General features: G+C 40.3%; 1 protein-coding gene across 9 annotated transcripts in view; it reads left to right on the top strand.

The window, feature by feature from the left end:
* Positions 1-15,164, top strand: part of DUSP16 (dual specificity phosphatase 16) — a 62,470-nt gene that overhangs the window by 35,428 nt on the left and 11,878 nt on the right. For all 9 annotated transcript variants that reach the window (XM_064654249.1, XM_064654242.1, XM_064654244.1 and 6 more), the window contains 2 exons: positions 109-247; positions 14,744-14,907. In XM_064654249.1, coding sequence (XP_064510319.1) covers positions 109-247; positions 14,744-14,907 — 303 coding nt within the window. The remainder of the gene's footprint in view (positions 1-108; positions 248-14,743; positions 14,908-15,164) is intronic.

Raw genomic sequence — 15,164 nt, forward strand, 5'->3', positions numbered from 1 at the left:
ATATCTGAACTACTGCATAGCAAATACATGGGAACCCTGCTGGAGGTGATAATGTGGGGCTTTGAATCATCTTCCTCCCTTTTTACTCTTGAGTTACTTGTGTTTCAGATTGAAATTGATTACAAGCAGGAAGTGGTGGTGTATGACCAAAGCTCTAAAGATGTGACCTCTCTCTCATCTGACTGCTTTCTTACTGTGCTCCTGGGCAAACTGGAAAAGAATTTCAGCTCTGTGTATCTGCTTTCAGGTAAGATGTACCAAAAGAAACCTCTGACACACTTGTGTAAGGAGAAGAAAGAAAAAGCTGTTGGTATAGCAGATGTGTACAGTTTTGCAAGTGCTGATATAAACCTCAGTTATAGCATAGACTTTTCTGTAGTTCTTTATGCATGTAGTGACACTCATAATACATATAGTGCTTAGAAATTGCATCTTACAGGGGATATATTACACCATTAGTCTATGTAAGTGGAAATGGATCAGTGTAGGGGGTTTTAGATGCATATATCTGCTACTTTAGGGTCAAAAAATAGTAGAAGTAATGTGCTTCCCTGGTTTTTTAAGTATTGTACATGCTAGGAAGAAAACTTCTTCCTTACTGAATTGGTACTACAATAAGAATAAGGGAAATGATCTCCCAGAGTTATGGAGATTAGTTTGTGTGACTTTTTAAACTTCAGCTCCTGAAGTAGTAGCACTTCATTTAGGTCTTCTCCCTCACTGTCCTTTTTTCTTTTTGTCTTTTAAATCCCAGGTCAAAGCATCTATAGAAATTCAGCTCCTTATAATACCAGATTGTTGGTCTTAACGTGTGCTTGTGTCATTATTTCTATCATGGAACAGTAGACCAAGTGTTCACAAGAAGGAACAAGGGAGGGGCATGAGGTAGATCCAAAGCTGAAGGAAGTGGGGAATGATGTGTATAAGTAGGAAATCCATTGCAGTGACTTGACCAGTGATCTAATGAAGTGCATACCTAGTCTCCGAGAAATGGTAAAACTACAGTCAGGGACTGAATAATTATGAGAGAAAGGGAAATAACTCCAGAGAGATGCTTCCTCTTAGCAAGAGGATTTCACTGCAGTTTGTAGTCATCACTTCAGATGAAAGTGATAGGGGAGAGCTTGTGGTACTGAGAGAACTTTTCCCATTTTTTTTTTTAAGTGATTACAGAGAACATGAATAATTTCTGCACTTGGGCAGGTGCGTTTGGTACTCATGTGAGGCTGTGCTTACAGCAAAGTAAGTAGGGGTTTGCATTGGCTAGGTTTGGTGCTTCTGTTCAATTTGCTGACTAGGTAAGAATTACATCCGTGGGTGGTGGACTACAGCATTAAATTAAATAACTCTTCTTTCATATGAGCCACCAAATAATCGTGTGGTGTCTAGGCACAGTAAATGCTTAATGTAAGAGTGCTGAATTAAGTGGTTGATACTCCCTTAAATTGAAAACTGTTATTTAAAAAATCAACCCAGTCAAGAAGCAGTTCATCTCTTAAGAAATCCTTTTATTGTTTGAATACACAACTCTGCTCATTTGTCCTGTGGGTTTTTTTAATAACCAGAAGCAATTTACAGCTTCATACCGCAATCAAACAATTCACAACCTAATTTCCATGATAGAAAGAGAAACAGCTGTCTAATAACTGAGAATTAGACCTTGTGGCAGGAGGAGTTGGGAGACATCCTTAGCAAGGCCAAACAGAGGAGAATATCGTGAAACTTCCCTTCCTTATACTGTCCCTCCCTTGCATGAGACAAGGCTTTGCTCTTCTTTTTCCTCTGCTGGACTCCCTGAAGGAAGTACTCGTTGTGTCTCTGCTCTCAGACTTGCTTGTGGCTCTTGTAGGAGTGGACAGGACGAGGAAAGGAGTGTTCTCCACCTCCCCAGTGCATGGTCTGGGCAAACACCAGTTGCATGTATCATAATGATACTATGAGAAATTGACCTGTTTTCATTACCAGCACATGGTAGTTGTCTGTTCAAGATGAAAATGCTTCTTAAACCACAAGCAAGACAGTAGTGCACATTAGCTGAGGTGAACTTAGCCACATACACCTAGTAGGGATTAGTTTGATTGTTTGAGAGAAAAAGGGAATCTAATGTATCCTTATAAAAAGCAGGATTTGTATTTTAGCAGGTCAAATGGTTTTCTCTTGGCAAAGATTAGGTTTGAGAATTTCATCTTTGTTTACATAGCTAGGATGGGGCTTTTTTGAATGTAGAAACAACTGCTGGCTTTAAAACTAGTGGTAGAGGAGTATAAGAGCAAAAGGGAAATGTAAGGAAGTTATTTACTATTGATCTATTACAGGTAAGTGCTTATTTCAGGTGCTTATTTTTTACATCTATTAAAAATCTGGCTACTTAATACATGAAACACAAGAAACCTTTTGGGACGTGGGGTGAAGGCGAATGAGCTAGATTCAGTCTATGGAAAGTTCCTTAGTTTATTGATATGTGGCTCTAGGAAACTAGATAAAATATGTTGTCTTAGCAAGTTGATGATGAACTCACATAAATGTTTATGGCCCATAATGAGAGCAGAGGTCAGTGCACTATGTAAAAAGGTAAACCTTTGGACTTGAGTTTTCCCTATGCCACTAAATCTGATTTATTTAAAATGGCGACCTTAAATAAACATTTTAGGGTAGGAAAATATTTTTTGTTGGGATAGAATGAGGAGCAGTTAACAAATATCTGAAATTCCTGCATCTGTTCTTCTTGCCACCCCCTATTACTGAGCAATTGGTGAGGTGTTTTTTTATTTAGATTGGGCATATAGGTATGTTCTACCCTGGAGACTGCTTTTCACTGAAGTAAATGTTGTAAAGACCTCAGAGGAACCCTTACCAACTAGTTTAAGCTCTTGGTATAACCTCATAAAAATATTTATAGTCTGGGGAATGTTTTCAGGAATTTAAATATCCGTTTTGGTTCTTAATTTTAACAATACTCAAAATAGTGAAATGTGGGTACTGAAAGCTCAGTCCCACTCCCATCATGACATCTACTCATCTGAGTTAAATAAGATTTAAACACGGGGATGTCACTTGATTCCTTCTCTTTCCATACGTTAAGAATTGGATTTACTTGCATGGAGTCTTTTTCCTAGCTAATTATGATTTTTCTGCTTACTCTGCAGAAACAGTTGAGAGACTACTGATTCTTGCTTGAATGATCATTGTTAAGGCAGTAAACATCAAGAGTCTTGCTTAAATTTTGTTCCACTATGGAAGTGGAAATCATTCACATTCTACTTTCCTTAAAAACTTGCTCTTCCCTGCTTTTAATCTGTCTTAGTCCTACTCATGCTAACACTGATGTCTTCGTGATGGTTACCTTTCAAATGTTGCTGGTGAACAAGATGAAACACAGCTTTTTATTTTGTGTTAATTTTTTTTAACTTTTTTTTTGTATGGAAGGCTTTCTGAAAAAAAACCAGAAATGCCTACTTTTCTGTATTTACAAACTGTCATTAAAAATTGTGATAGCCTAACACTGGAACACTGTACTGGCTCTGAACTGAAACCAAAGGCAAGAATTACTGTACTCAGGTGGATGTAGAGCAATGGTAAATGTCCAGGAAGGACTAGCTAAACTTCAAAGTATTGTAATGCAGGATCATAGAAACAGTTTTATTGAATTCTCTAAGAATTTTTCAGTGCTGCAAGACCAGAGCGTATTTTGCTGAGGAACAACGAAGGACTTATTTTTCTGTCAGTCACTAAATTGCCATTTAGAGGTACCACAGTACCCAATACCACTGAGAACAACTAATATGAAAAACTTCCCTAATGTACCAGATTATAAAGTGTATGGGCAGAAGGACAGTTAAAGTTACTGGAAGCCTTTTGTGAGCTTCTAAAATTGCCTTTACAGTTTTATACCCCTCCTCTCCAGTGCCTGTACGCTGAGGTGTAGATTTGTATGTGACTGTACTCTGTTGGAGCCATGCCTCTCATTAAATAGGATCCACCTGATTTAGATGTAATCAGGGCTGTGTATACTTAAATCTCTCTGTAGAAAACTTGCTTCATGGTTGGAGATGGAGCTGCTATCCTTCAGTTACAAGACAGCTATCTTGAGAAGGGTTCCATGAAATTCTCCATGCTACTTACTTCACAGGTTATCTGTATAATTAAGAGAATTACTAGTGGAGAATTACAGATTTTGTAGGTGCCCAGGATGAAGCCCTGCATCTGACTTTCAGAATCACTGAGCTGTATGCCTCTCTCTCAAAACCATGGTTGGACTGTCAGTCCTGTCACCATGTGAATCAAGGCCCAGGTGGGGAATTGCCTAGTAATCTCTTCCTACCCTTCTGCCTATGAAAAGTATGAAAACCATAATATGATTCAGTGGATTCTCCTTTCACGAGAGCTGTCTGATAAACTCCTGCAGAGCAGAAAGCTACTTTAATAAGGAGAAATAGATAAATTATTACTTTTCTATTCAGTGACAAATGATGGTGACGTGCAGGGGACAGTCCTAAGCAGAAAGAGCAAACAGAGTGAGTTCAGTGAGGTTGGACATAGATCCTGGAAACAAAATAGTGAGTTATTACCCAGGGACTATGGCAAAAGGTATGCTTTTGCTGAAACTTCCCAAATCATTGTTTCCTCCTGACCTGTCCCTCGCCTAACAGAGTGTGTGTACAAAGTGGAAGACTTGCATGAAGGATACAAGGAGAAGGAAGCAAGTCAGGAACTCTCTTGCAACTCTTCTTTATCCTGGTTTTTTTTTTTAGAAATCTCTGAAATTGGAAGCCCATTTAAAGAAATTTCAGTATAAAAATGCTAGTATCTCTAGGGTACATTTACCATTGTGCTGTCTGCACTTGCCTAAAGCAAAGCTGAATAAGAAAAGCCCAGTGCTCTCTCCCTGCTTTGTCCCCAGAAAAACCATTCCTTGTGGCAGAGGAGTAGGAAATCTTAAGAATATTCTCTTGTAGGTAGAACTGATCATTTCTATGTCCTGAAGTGACCAGGGCTACGAGACTGAACTTCATTCCCAACTTCTGCGGTCCCGTACTTCGGTTAAGAGGGTGCCATGAGGTTCAGTGTGGACTGAAAGACAGCATGAGCTTTGTGCTGTCTGACACATTCCTGGCTTCCATCCTGACACCTTTTAACGTTTGGATTTGGAGCTTAATAACTTTTGGTTTTGACTGACTGAAGTTCTGAGTGTTCCCCACACGTAAGTCTTTGCAGAGTACCCCGAGGAGAAGAGCACACATTCAAATGGTGGCCATCCATTAAAATAATGAGGTTACCTGTAAATTGAAATAAGTTATAACAAGAATGAGCCGTTGAATATCCTGACAGTGTTTAGAGGAGGAGAGGTAGTTGCACAATGATGCCAGCTTTCCTGATATTCTGACTGGTTGATTCCATTAGAACAAATCTCTATTGAAAGAGGTAAAGATCTTGCTGAAGGAACGCAGTATTCCCCAAGTGGTCCCGTAACCCATGGAATACAGCCATTGTTGATGGGGAAGAGTGAGAGAGGAGATTAGCTCTGAATCACCCTCTTCAAAAGTCTCCCTCTCAGTCAATTTTTAATGAGAGCATAGACAAACTAGTACCCTTGGCTACAGCCAGTCCTCTGAGAATATTCTCCCACCCTGTGTACTTAAAATGCAGTTTTCAGTGTTCGTTTAGTGCCATGATTGTTTTAAGCACTTGAAGAATGGGATACACTTTCATATGTGTATCCACCTGCTGTCTTTTGAGGGAGAGAGCAAGGTTTGACTAGAGTAGAGCTCTCATAACATTTCTCAAGCCCAAGAATAACTTGTTAAGTTTGCTTTTGTTTTGGATACCTCTGGATGCTTGTGAAACTTAATTGACTAAAATTATGGTGCAGGGTTGTTTTGTTTTTTGTTTTTTTTTCTTTAAAAGCAGAAAGGGCAAGTGTGGGTGTCCAATATGCTCTTTTTACTTCCTGTGCCACTTGGCATATGCCACTTGGGTGGGAGGGGAAGCTTGACCCCATTCTCACACATTCCTCCTCCCCCACCTTATTTGCTTAACCTGCCTGTTAACCTTGTCTTAGCAAAGGCAGAAACCCTCCAAGGCAAAGAACTTCCCTTGCTACTGTGCTTGTAAAACACCTGGCATAAGGGGGCCGCTTTCTGAATGTCACCAGAATGAAAACACCACTGGCTTTCCCGAACTGTGAAACCTTGGATGCTGTGGAAGGGTTCCCGGCGGCTGAGGAGCGGGGATGGGAACGGGATGGGATGGCAGCCCTTCCGACTGGGCTCCCCAGCCTGAGCTTATGTAATGGAAAATGGCACACGGCCCTGCAGAGCCGAGTTGGAATGCGGGAATTGTAATGGCCTGTGGAGGTCTGCAGCTCATTTAGACAGAGTGGAAACATCGTAGATTCATAAAACTTACGAGTCAGAAAGTTTACAACTTTCTTAGGGCAAGGAAAAAAATCTGTACTGCAGCTTTTAGATGAACAGTTTAATGTTTGATGGGAATGCGACTGGGAAAGTGCTGTTAAGTCACAGCATTGGGATCCTCTGAGGCAAAGTAAATGTAAAAGTTAGGGGCTTGTATATTTTGTCTTTGCTATAGTGCTGTTTGATTTTTTTTTTTATTTTTTTAGTGTAGTTTTCAGTAATGTTACTTTACCTGCCTGGCACTAACCAGTATTTACAGTAACAAATTCTAAATTGCTATTAGGAGAAGAGAAAAAAACCCAAAAAGCTAAACATGAGTTACTCCACTGCATACCTTTGGTGAATACAGACATTTCGTGAGGTTTACTTAAAATTATAAGTCCTAAATGTTATGTTTTAGAGGTAGTCACAAAATTTCCTGCTTTTTTAATTGTTCTTTTCCCTTAAAAAGGAAAGTTAAACGGAAAAAAAAAAGATAGCAATATTCCTTTAAAAAGGGATAGCAATATAATATTTGTATGTGGTTATACAAAATTATGAATAATTAGTGCCCTTAATGAAGAAGGAAATTCTGGATTTAACAAAGGTGGAATGTTAAATCTTCAAGCTTCAATGTCTCCTTCTTGTAATGCTGTACATGCATGTACATGCATGTAGTCTTTGTTTATCACTTGGGTCTTAGATCTTTTCCACTCCCAGCTTTAAAGTAATTGTGTTTGATGCTGAATTAACACTGATGTACTTTCTGTCAGACATTTAGGTCATGTGGAAAAAGGAAGGAAGTAGCTTCTAGTATGTTTTCAAGAATTCATTGAAGAAAACCAATTTCTCCCTTTAGCTTTTTCAGAATGGTCAGAATCCAAAGCAGGGGAGAAAGGAGCAGTATCTGATTTGAATGGCACTTAAGAAAAATGCCAGTTTGCTCTGTTATCAGTGTACATTGTGTGTGATCTTTTCCAGCAGACTCCATGACCTGCAAAAAACAGACACATTGCCTGTCTCTTACATCTCCATCAGGAGCATAAGACAGATCTTTCTGTGCATCCTGCATGAGGCACATGAAGCTGCAGGGCCAGCTGGGTGTGCAGGGATGTTGTATTAAACACTTCATAGGCTTTTCTTAACTGGAAGTTTTAGGGAAGCCAAGCTCTTAGGAGTTGCCATGTAGTCTGTCTGTCTGTTGTCACCCACAAAAGTTGTTTTAAAAGCTTGTTGGTCAGCTTCAGTAAGGTTTGACAAAAGGAGTAATTAAATGAAAAAAATAATGAAATTCTTGGAAGCAGTATGGAAATGAGCACTGCTACAGTACAGAGCCTCAAATTAGTGTCTCTCCCTGAAAAGTGGTTTTGGGTTAAGCTGAGCTGGTAGTGGGTTTGCTGGTGTGACCAAGCAGCAGTGCTGTATGGGCCCCAGCAGGACAAAAAGGGCCTTTAGGAGCTCAGGATGCAATAACTCCCAAGGATCTACTGTGAGATAGGCAGTGGTGGCAAGTGGGATTCTTTGGTTCTGCAGCTCTGCATATTACTTGGTTGAAAAACATGTTTGCATAGTGTGAAAGTGGAAAGCTGCTCTTCTGGTGTTTAGAATTGGTCTCTATTAGCTGGACAAGATGGCAGAGACCTTCCTCCTGATTACCCACATTACCCACCTCTTCTCCAGCTGAATCTTTTCTCCCCTCTGTCTTGACTGTGCTGCCAGGCTCTGGATGGCAAGAGCACTTGCTGGGGCTCTCTGTCGAGCTTTAGCTGACAACACATGAAGTGATGTGAACACCTGCTTTCTCACCTTTGATGCCTTAAGCCCCTAATGGTTTTTTATTTTTCTCATATTGGTAAGCCTTATAAGCTTTATAAGTAGATTTTAAAAGCAGCAACCCTCCCTCCTTTGTCCCTTGTCCCTTATCCCTTTCTCTCTAGCACCCTTGTTTACACATTCCTTAACCCTCTTACCCCATTCTATGCTCCCTATATCAATCCTACTCCTGAAACCAGTAGAAATGTTTAGTCTTTTGTCAAGGGAAGGCCTAGATTGTTGGCAGAACAGCATATCAGGGTTTAAACCACAGAATACAGTCAAGAATTAGGTAATTATGTACCCTTTGTGCTCTGATGATGGTGAAGATGGGATGAATAGGTGGTCCCAAAAAGCCCCCGGACTCAATTCTCAGGGGGTGGACCCGGGGCGGTCCAGAGTAAAGGCCACAGGGTGGACACATCTGGGATTGGATGGATGGTATTATAAAAATGTAACCTCTCGGGCACAGGCGCGCGTGTCTTGTAACATCTTAGCCTTGGCAAAATAAACCCTTTCTTATCTCACCCCTAATTAACTGCTCTGGAGATTTTTTCAGCACTTAAATCCCATGGCAACACCTTTCTTTAATTCCAAGTTAGGTTTCATGACTGCACTCACAAAGAAACAGTAGGAAATCCTCACAGAACAAATGCAGTGTAAGCTTGTTTTTAAGTTTTTAACTGTTAGAATTTGTATATGCATGGAGCTTTCATCTCTGTAGGGGTTGTTTCCGTACTTGGACAGTTCTATAGAAAAAGCAAGTTATACCTAATGCTAAGGTCCCCTACTTCTGTGTTTCCCTTTCCCTGCAGAGTTACAGGCACCTCAGCTTTTGCTTTTCAGTTTCACACCCAAACTTAATCCACCTTATCTCTGAAGTATAGCCACGTCTCTGTTACTTTGTGCTTTGTCAGTATGCACATGCCTGATTAGCAGGAGCAGCTATCTCTAGATGATTAAGATAAAACTTCTGGTTCGGATCTCTGGAAAGATGTGAGGATAAAAAGGAATTACAGAATTGGCTGTTTCAACAGTAATTTACTGAGCAACTATAAAGAGAGATAAGGATTGCCTCCTGATTGATTGATTGATTGATTGATTGATTGATTGGGGTTTTTTCCCCCCCCTATATGTTAGAAATACATGAAAACTGAGACATAGATGGATGTATGGGGGAACATCTGTGCTCTGTTCAACATGCATGCAGGAAAGACTGAAAACTGAGGGTGAATGGGTGATGTCACTGAAGCAGGGCTGTTTGGCTAACAGAACCATCCGTAATTACAGCCAGCTAACAGCCTGGTTACTGTACTGTGTCATGTAAGCATTAGTGAGCTGCTCAAGGTGAACTTTGAAAGCTGGTAGGAGGAGAAGGTGGCATTCTCCACTCTCTCCAGAACCCTGCAGAAAAGAAGGGTGTTTGGGAGAGGTGGGGGGGCAGGAGAGCAAAAGGGGTGCTGGGCTGGTGAATGGGCAAAGCGTGCAGGGTAGCTGGAGGTTTCAATGTGCTCAATGACAGATGAAATTTTGCTGGACCAGCTATGATATCCTAAAGTCAAAGCTGCATAACCTGGGACTGTATGAGGAAGGGATGTGTGTTGATGTGAATGAAGAACAATGAACAGTGAAGAACATTTTGAAAACTGATTTTTTAGTAATTGGTGTTTCTGCTTAACTTTTTTGCTCTTCCCCAGACCAAATCAGTAATTAATATGTTTCCTGCAAATTTGCCTTGTCTAATTTTGGTCACATCTCTGAATGGTTTGACATCCCGTTGAAGGAAATATAAAGACAGGTAGGAGGAGGAGAAATCAGTATAACATGGAATGAACATAAGAAACACCCACCTGTCCTGTTATGGTGTTGTTCAACTAGAAAGATTTTATTAAGTATTGGATAAAACCAATGAAATTACCTGCACTTCACAACTTTGTACTAGGTGTTCAAATCAAGACCTTAGGGCTTAACTGACCTTTCCTTTGCAAACCTCCATAGTGGTTTACAGAGCTGCAACTGCAGCATGGTGACCATCAGCACTGTGGAATGTTCCTGGGCTGTTTCCACAGAACAGAACTGAAATGAGCTGATGTATAACCTTGTGCTTCTCAGTAGTTACTCCTCTGTATTAATTTAGGATTTGTGTTTAGTGGTACTTAAACTAAGTAGCCAAAAGGATCTGGATGAATTACATTTGCTCATTTAAAGGAAACTCATCCCAAATCAATAATATTTCTCTATCATTTGTTGCCACCTGATCCCATAGTCTTTCCCTTGTCTCTTCCCGTGTCTGGCAGAGTTAATTGGGAGTTCTTTTTGTACGAGGTGAATCTGTAAGAAAGAACAACTTTTACTGTGGAATTTTGCTGCAACATTTTCATCCCTTCTGAGTTTGTCCCTGATTTGTTTTCTGAGTTGGCTGAGAAGGGAACTGAAGCTTCTGATACCAGGATTCCCTTGAAGATCATACCTTAGTAATCACAATTGTAGTTAGGGAAGTGGTGGAGTCTTGATCAAAGGAAAGTCTATAGTCCCCACTTTGCAGAACCATAGCAACAGGGCAATCAAGTCGTTAACTGGATCTTGCCAAATTTCTGCTAATAGATGTGGAGGCTTGGTAAGCAAGAAACTCAGGCTTTGCTGTAAACTGGGAGGTGTTGGGTTGTCTGTCACAGAAAAACCATTGACAGCTTTTGGCACCCTGGCGTGGTTTTGTAGAAACATCCTGTTGCACGTCAAGGGAGCTGTTTCAGCTCAGCTTACCATCCAGGTTACAGAAAACTTGTATGGTTCATAGCTGTTTAAGAGAGAGTATTTTGGAGGTATTTGTCAGTCATCTATTTTCAGGGCCCAGTTACATTTATCAAATAATTCAGTGAAACTCTGTTAACCCAGTAGCTCTGTTACTGATCTGTAGATTTATTCCCACCTCCCCCATAATTTCAACATGCTCTTGCAATTGATTATTACTCACATGAGGCTGGAGTAGTGGTGGGAGAAAGGGTGTTATTTAGAAACTGGCTTGAGAAGTAAAGTGTATTTTCTATAATTAAAACAAACTGCACAATGCTGCCAATGGCCCTATTGCAACTGAGGTAGGCAAGGAGATTTAAAGAAAAAATTTGCCTTGTTGCAAATGTTATTCTCAAATCATGGAATTTGAAACAAAACCCATCACATCTTTTTTTTAAGGCTCAGCTTTCTGTTCTGCATTCCCACTGTAGACTAAATTAATTTTCCAAGTGTTCAAGGTTTACTTTGAAGACAGTCTGCTTCATTTAGAGCAGAAGTGTACAGGTAGTCTGAGTGCTTAGAGCACCTTTCTTGTAAGAGGCTCCTCATGTAGACTGTGTGTAGACTTGAGCTTTGGGGACTCATGGGAGCCATAATCTGTGTTAGGAAAAAAGAGACATTAAAAATAAATACCTTTTCTCTACACATATTTTTTAAATACATCTCCCTATATATTTTTAAAAATAGATATATTTCGTAAGTTAGTGCAAGCAAACAGTGATGTGTGCAGTTCCTTAGAACAGAAATTAGTCTCATAATGCCATGACAGTTCAGTGGTCATACATGTGGATGCTGTTGCTCCAGACCCCTGATACTATGTTTGTTGCACTTAAAGAGATTGGTAGTTTAGCAGGATGCATATACAAGTGTGTTTTGTTGGTGCAGGTTTTGTTTGCTTGTGGCTTTTTAAAGCAATTCTTCCACATACGCTGACCTAGAATGTATTTTTCCTATTGGGAGTGCCGTAAATGAAAGCCAGATTTATTAAAAAACTACTTCCTTTTTGAAAACCTGGTCATAGAAGATGGCAGGGAAGATAGCTTAATATTTGAAACAATTTCATGCTTTTTCAAATCGGTTCACTACAGAAGGCTAAGATATATTCAAAGGAAAGGACGGTTCACTTGTGAGCACAGTAAAGATAGGTAATGTAATGCCAAACTTAACTGATTTGAGAGCTTTGTGATTATAATTCATGTTGTAAAGATACTGAAGCAACATGTTCCTAGGGAATCATAAGTAGAAAAGAAGAAACATGACTGAAAGGATGAATGCCCTAGAGGAAGTGTTGAAGAATCCAATCTTGAATCACATGAATTTGCATTGACAGAGCCCTGGAATAAAAATAAAATAAAAAATTGCTCCTTACACTTATGGTGACAGAGCATGGGTTTCATCTCTCAGAATCTCAGGTGTTTTGCACATTAGCCTCTTGTCACAGGTTTCACACAGAAGTGAGACCAATCTGTAGGTAGTTGGGAAGAAACCTTTATTGTTGAACTCTTCCCATGTAGTCTTTTGCAAAGAAAGCACAGACGTAAAATCCTTGCTTATGCAGCTTCTCTGTAAGGACTTCTCTATTTTCAGCTGTGGGGGTGAGAGGATCCAGAAAGCAGCCAACAATGTTCCCAAGAAATAAAGAATAAGCAAATGAAACCAAAGGCCAATAGTTGATTTCCCCTTCTTCCCCACCCTGTCAAAGAACTGCTTAAATTTAATCTGAGAGGCGTATACTGCCTGTAAATTCAAAGAATGCTTCCTGTAACGGAGGGGAAAACATTGTGCTGTACAGAAGAAAATTTAGAAAGTATGCGAGAGAATTATTTTGCAAACTGTTCCTGTCATTCAGTGGACACATTGAACAAGCAGGATCTGTGCTGCCTGAACAGGGAAGTTGTAAAGCAAGAAGGTGGAATCCCAGGTAATAGAATAGAAAATGTCAGAGCCAGACCTTTGCTGTATCTCTAGCTTTGGTCCTTTAGTTTAGAGCTATGGCTCTGTGATAGGCAGTGCCTTAGCTTGTCTAACAAAATGAGTTATTTATTTGTTTGTTTGTTTGTTTGTTTGAGTGAGCAGGAATTGGTGTTCATAAATTGTTTGCTCTCAAATCTGATTGCTGGCTTTTTTGTTTATTAGATAAAATGGGCACACACTTGGCTATTACCTTGATGTTTCTGTATTGACTAATGATACATATTTTAAAATCTAAACAATAGGCATATAATACAGGCAATGGTAATGCAAGCCCTGACAAAATAGTACGTTATCTTATTCCTGAATAATTTTAATTCATGTCTTCAAACTGTATTAATAGTGAACATAACATTTGGCAGATTCAGCATATTAATACTTCCAATTCCTTGATGACAAAAAGGTACCTCATTCTGAACAGCTTATAATTACTTTTCCTGCAGTTAAAACTCTGCTCATCTCTAATGTGTGGAAGTAGCTGGGGTTTCTCACTATGGTTTGCAACTTTCACCCCTACTGGCTGACTGTTAAATGGTGAAAACAGCCAAGAAAAGTGTGTAACATTCTGATTTAAGCAGCTGCCTTAGGTTCTTCTTCATACTAGTTCATGAAGGTGAAGTATGAGAATGAGCTGAACCTGAGTTTTAGTGAGGCTTGGTAAAAGCCAGCTAGCTTTTGTGAAAATGTGTCAAAGTGTAAGTTCTTTGCTGAAGGTTTCATTGGGTTTTTTTTATAACTGTGGGTAAGACCAGTTTGATGACAGCTGGTAGCACAGATATGTGATGCAGCCCTTGTGAATGGGGTGGAAGCCAGGAACTAGCCAAGCAAGAAAAAGAAATGGAGCTTGAGTCTCAGCTTCATGTTTTATTCCCTTCATGCTTCATAGCAGCTGTGTCATGCTGATGGTGAAACAGCCAAGGAGCATTTTTGGTGGCCACTAGGATTTTAGGTGGATTTAAATGTTTTATCAGTCATTCCACCCTGGTTTTCCTGAGTGGTTTAATGCAGTGGTGGGAAATGGTAATGAAAATGTTTGGAGCCATATTACAGGTAGGGCCTATCAACCGGTGCAGATAAAGAACCAGCAAGCATTAAAGGGAGTAGAGACTTCTGGTGGTCTGCTGGGGGAGTCCATGGCTTGGTGAAGTCTTCCCCCTGTAGTCCCCTCTCTGCTTCACGTCCCCCACTTGAGGTGGAGAAGTCTTGGTGTGGCTTTGAAAGCTGAAACTTCTTCCAGTGTGCTGAATGAAAGACGGAGGATGAATGAGGAGCGGCACACAAAACAGTGATGCAGGATTTTAAAAGCTAACATTAATAAATGCATATTGACGCTTTCACTAAATTGAGTAAACATTACTTTTTCATAATGAACTCTCAGTATAAACCTAATACAGAAGAAGGAAGTGTTTAGAAAAACAGCTTGCTGGGGTGGAGACAAAAAGATGTGCATGCTTTGGGTATGGTGGGTGCTGTGGCTGTTTATCGAAGTCTCATTTCCACATTGTTAAGAATGGGAGGAGGCATCAAAAACTTCTAAGGAATGGAGGTAGAGAGAAATTCTTGGCAGAGTGGGAATATGTAGCAACACCTTGTCTGCTACTGAATGGTTCCACAGTCATGGTACGTCTGGAAGAGGCACAGTTACAGTTTCTCTTTAGGGCTTTTCTGCTGCCCCTCAGTGCCTCCCCATCTCCTACAACAAATGGTGCTTTCTGAGAACTGGTACGGGCACCAATGCCTACACCACCACTGAATACATATGCTTCCTCTCACAGGTGGATTTGCTGAGTTCTCCAGCTCTTTTCCTGGTCTCTGTGAAGGAAAATCCACACTCATCCCTACTTGCATTTCTCAACCTTGCCTACCCGTGTCCAACATTGGCCCAACTAGAATACTGCCTCATCTCTATCTTGGGTGTCAACGAGATGTCCTCAACAAGGTGAGTATTCTGGGTGTCACAGGGTTTACTTGGATGAGTATATGAGCTCCATGTATCTTTATCCATGCTTCTGTCATGCTTCATCCTTATAGCTATGAAACAGCCGAAGCAGGTGCAGGTAATAGCTGCCTGCATAAGCCATGGAAAGCTGTGTGAGAACTGATGATCCACCGGGCCATGTAATTAATCTACATGCCATGTAATATGAAACCTGGTCTTCTTCCTCCTTCATCTCAGAGAAGATGATATGGTACTTT

Source organism: Pseudopipra pipra, chromosome 5 (genome assembly GCF_036250125.1).
Source record: "Pseudopipra pipra isolate bDixPip1 chromosome 5, bDixPip1.hap1, whole genome shotgun sequence".
Classification (NCBI taxonomy): domain Eukaryota; kingdom Metazoa; phylum Chordata; class Aves; order Passeriformes; family Pipridae; genus Pseudopipra; species Pseudopipra pipra.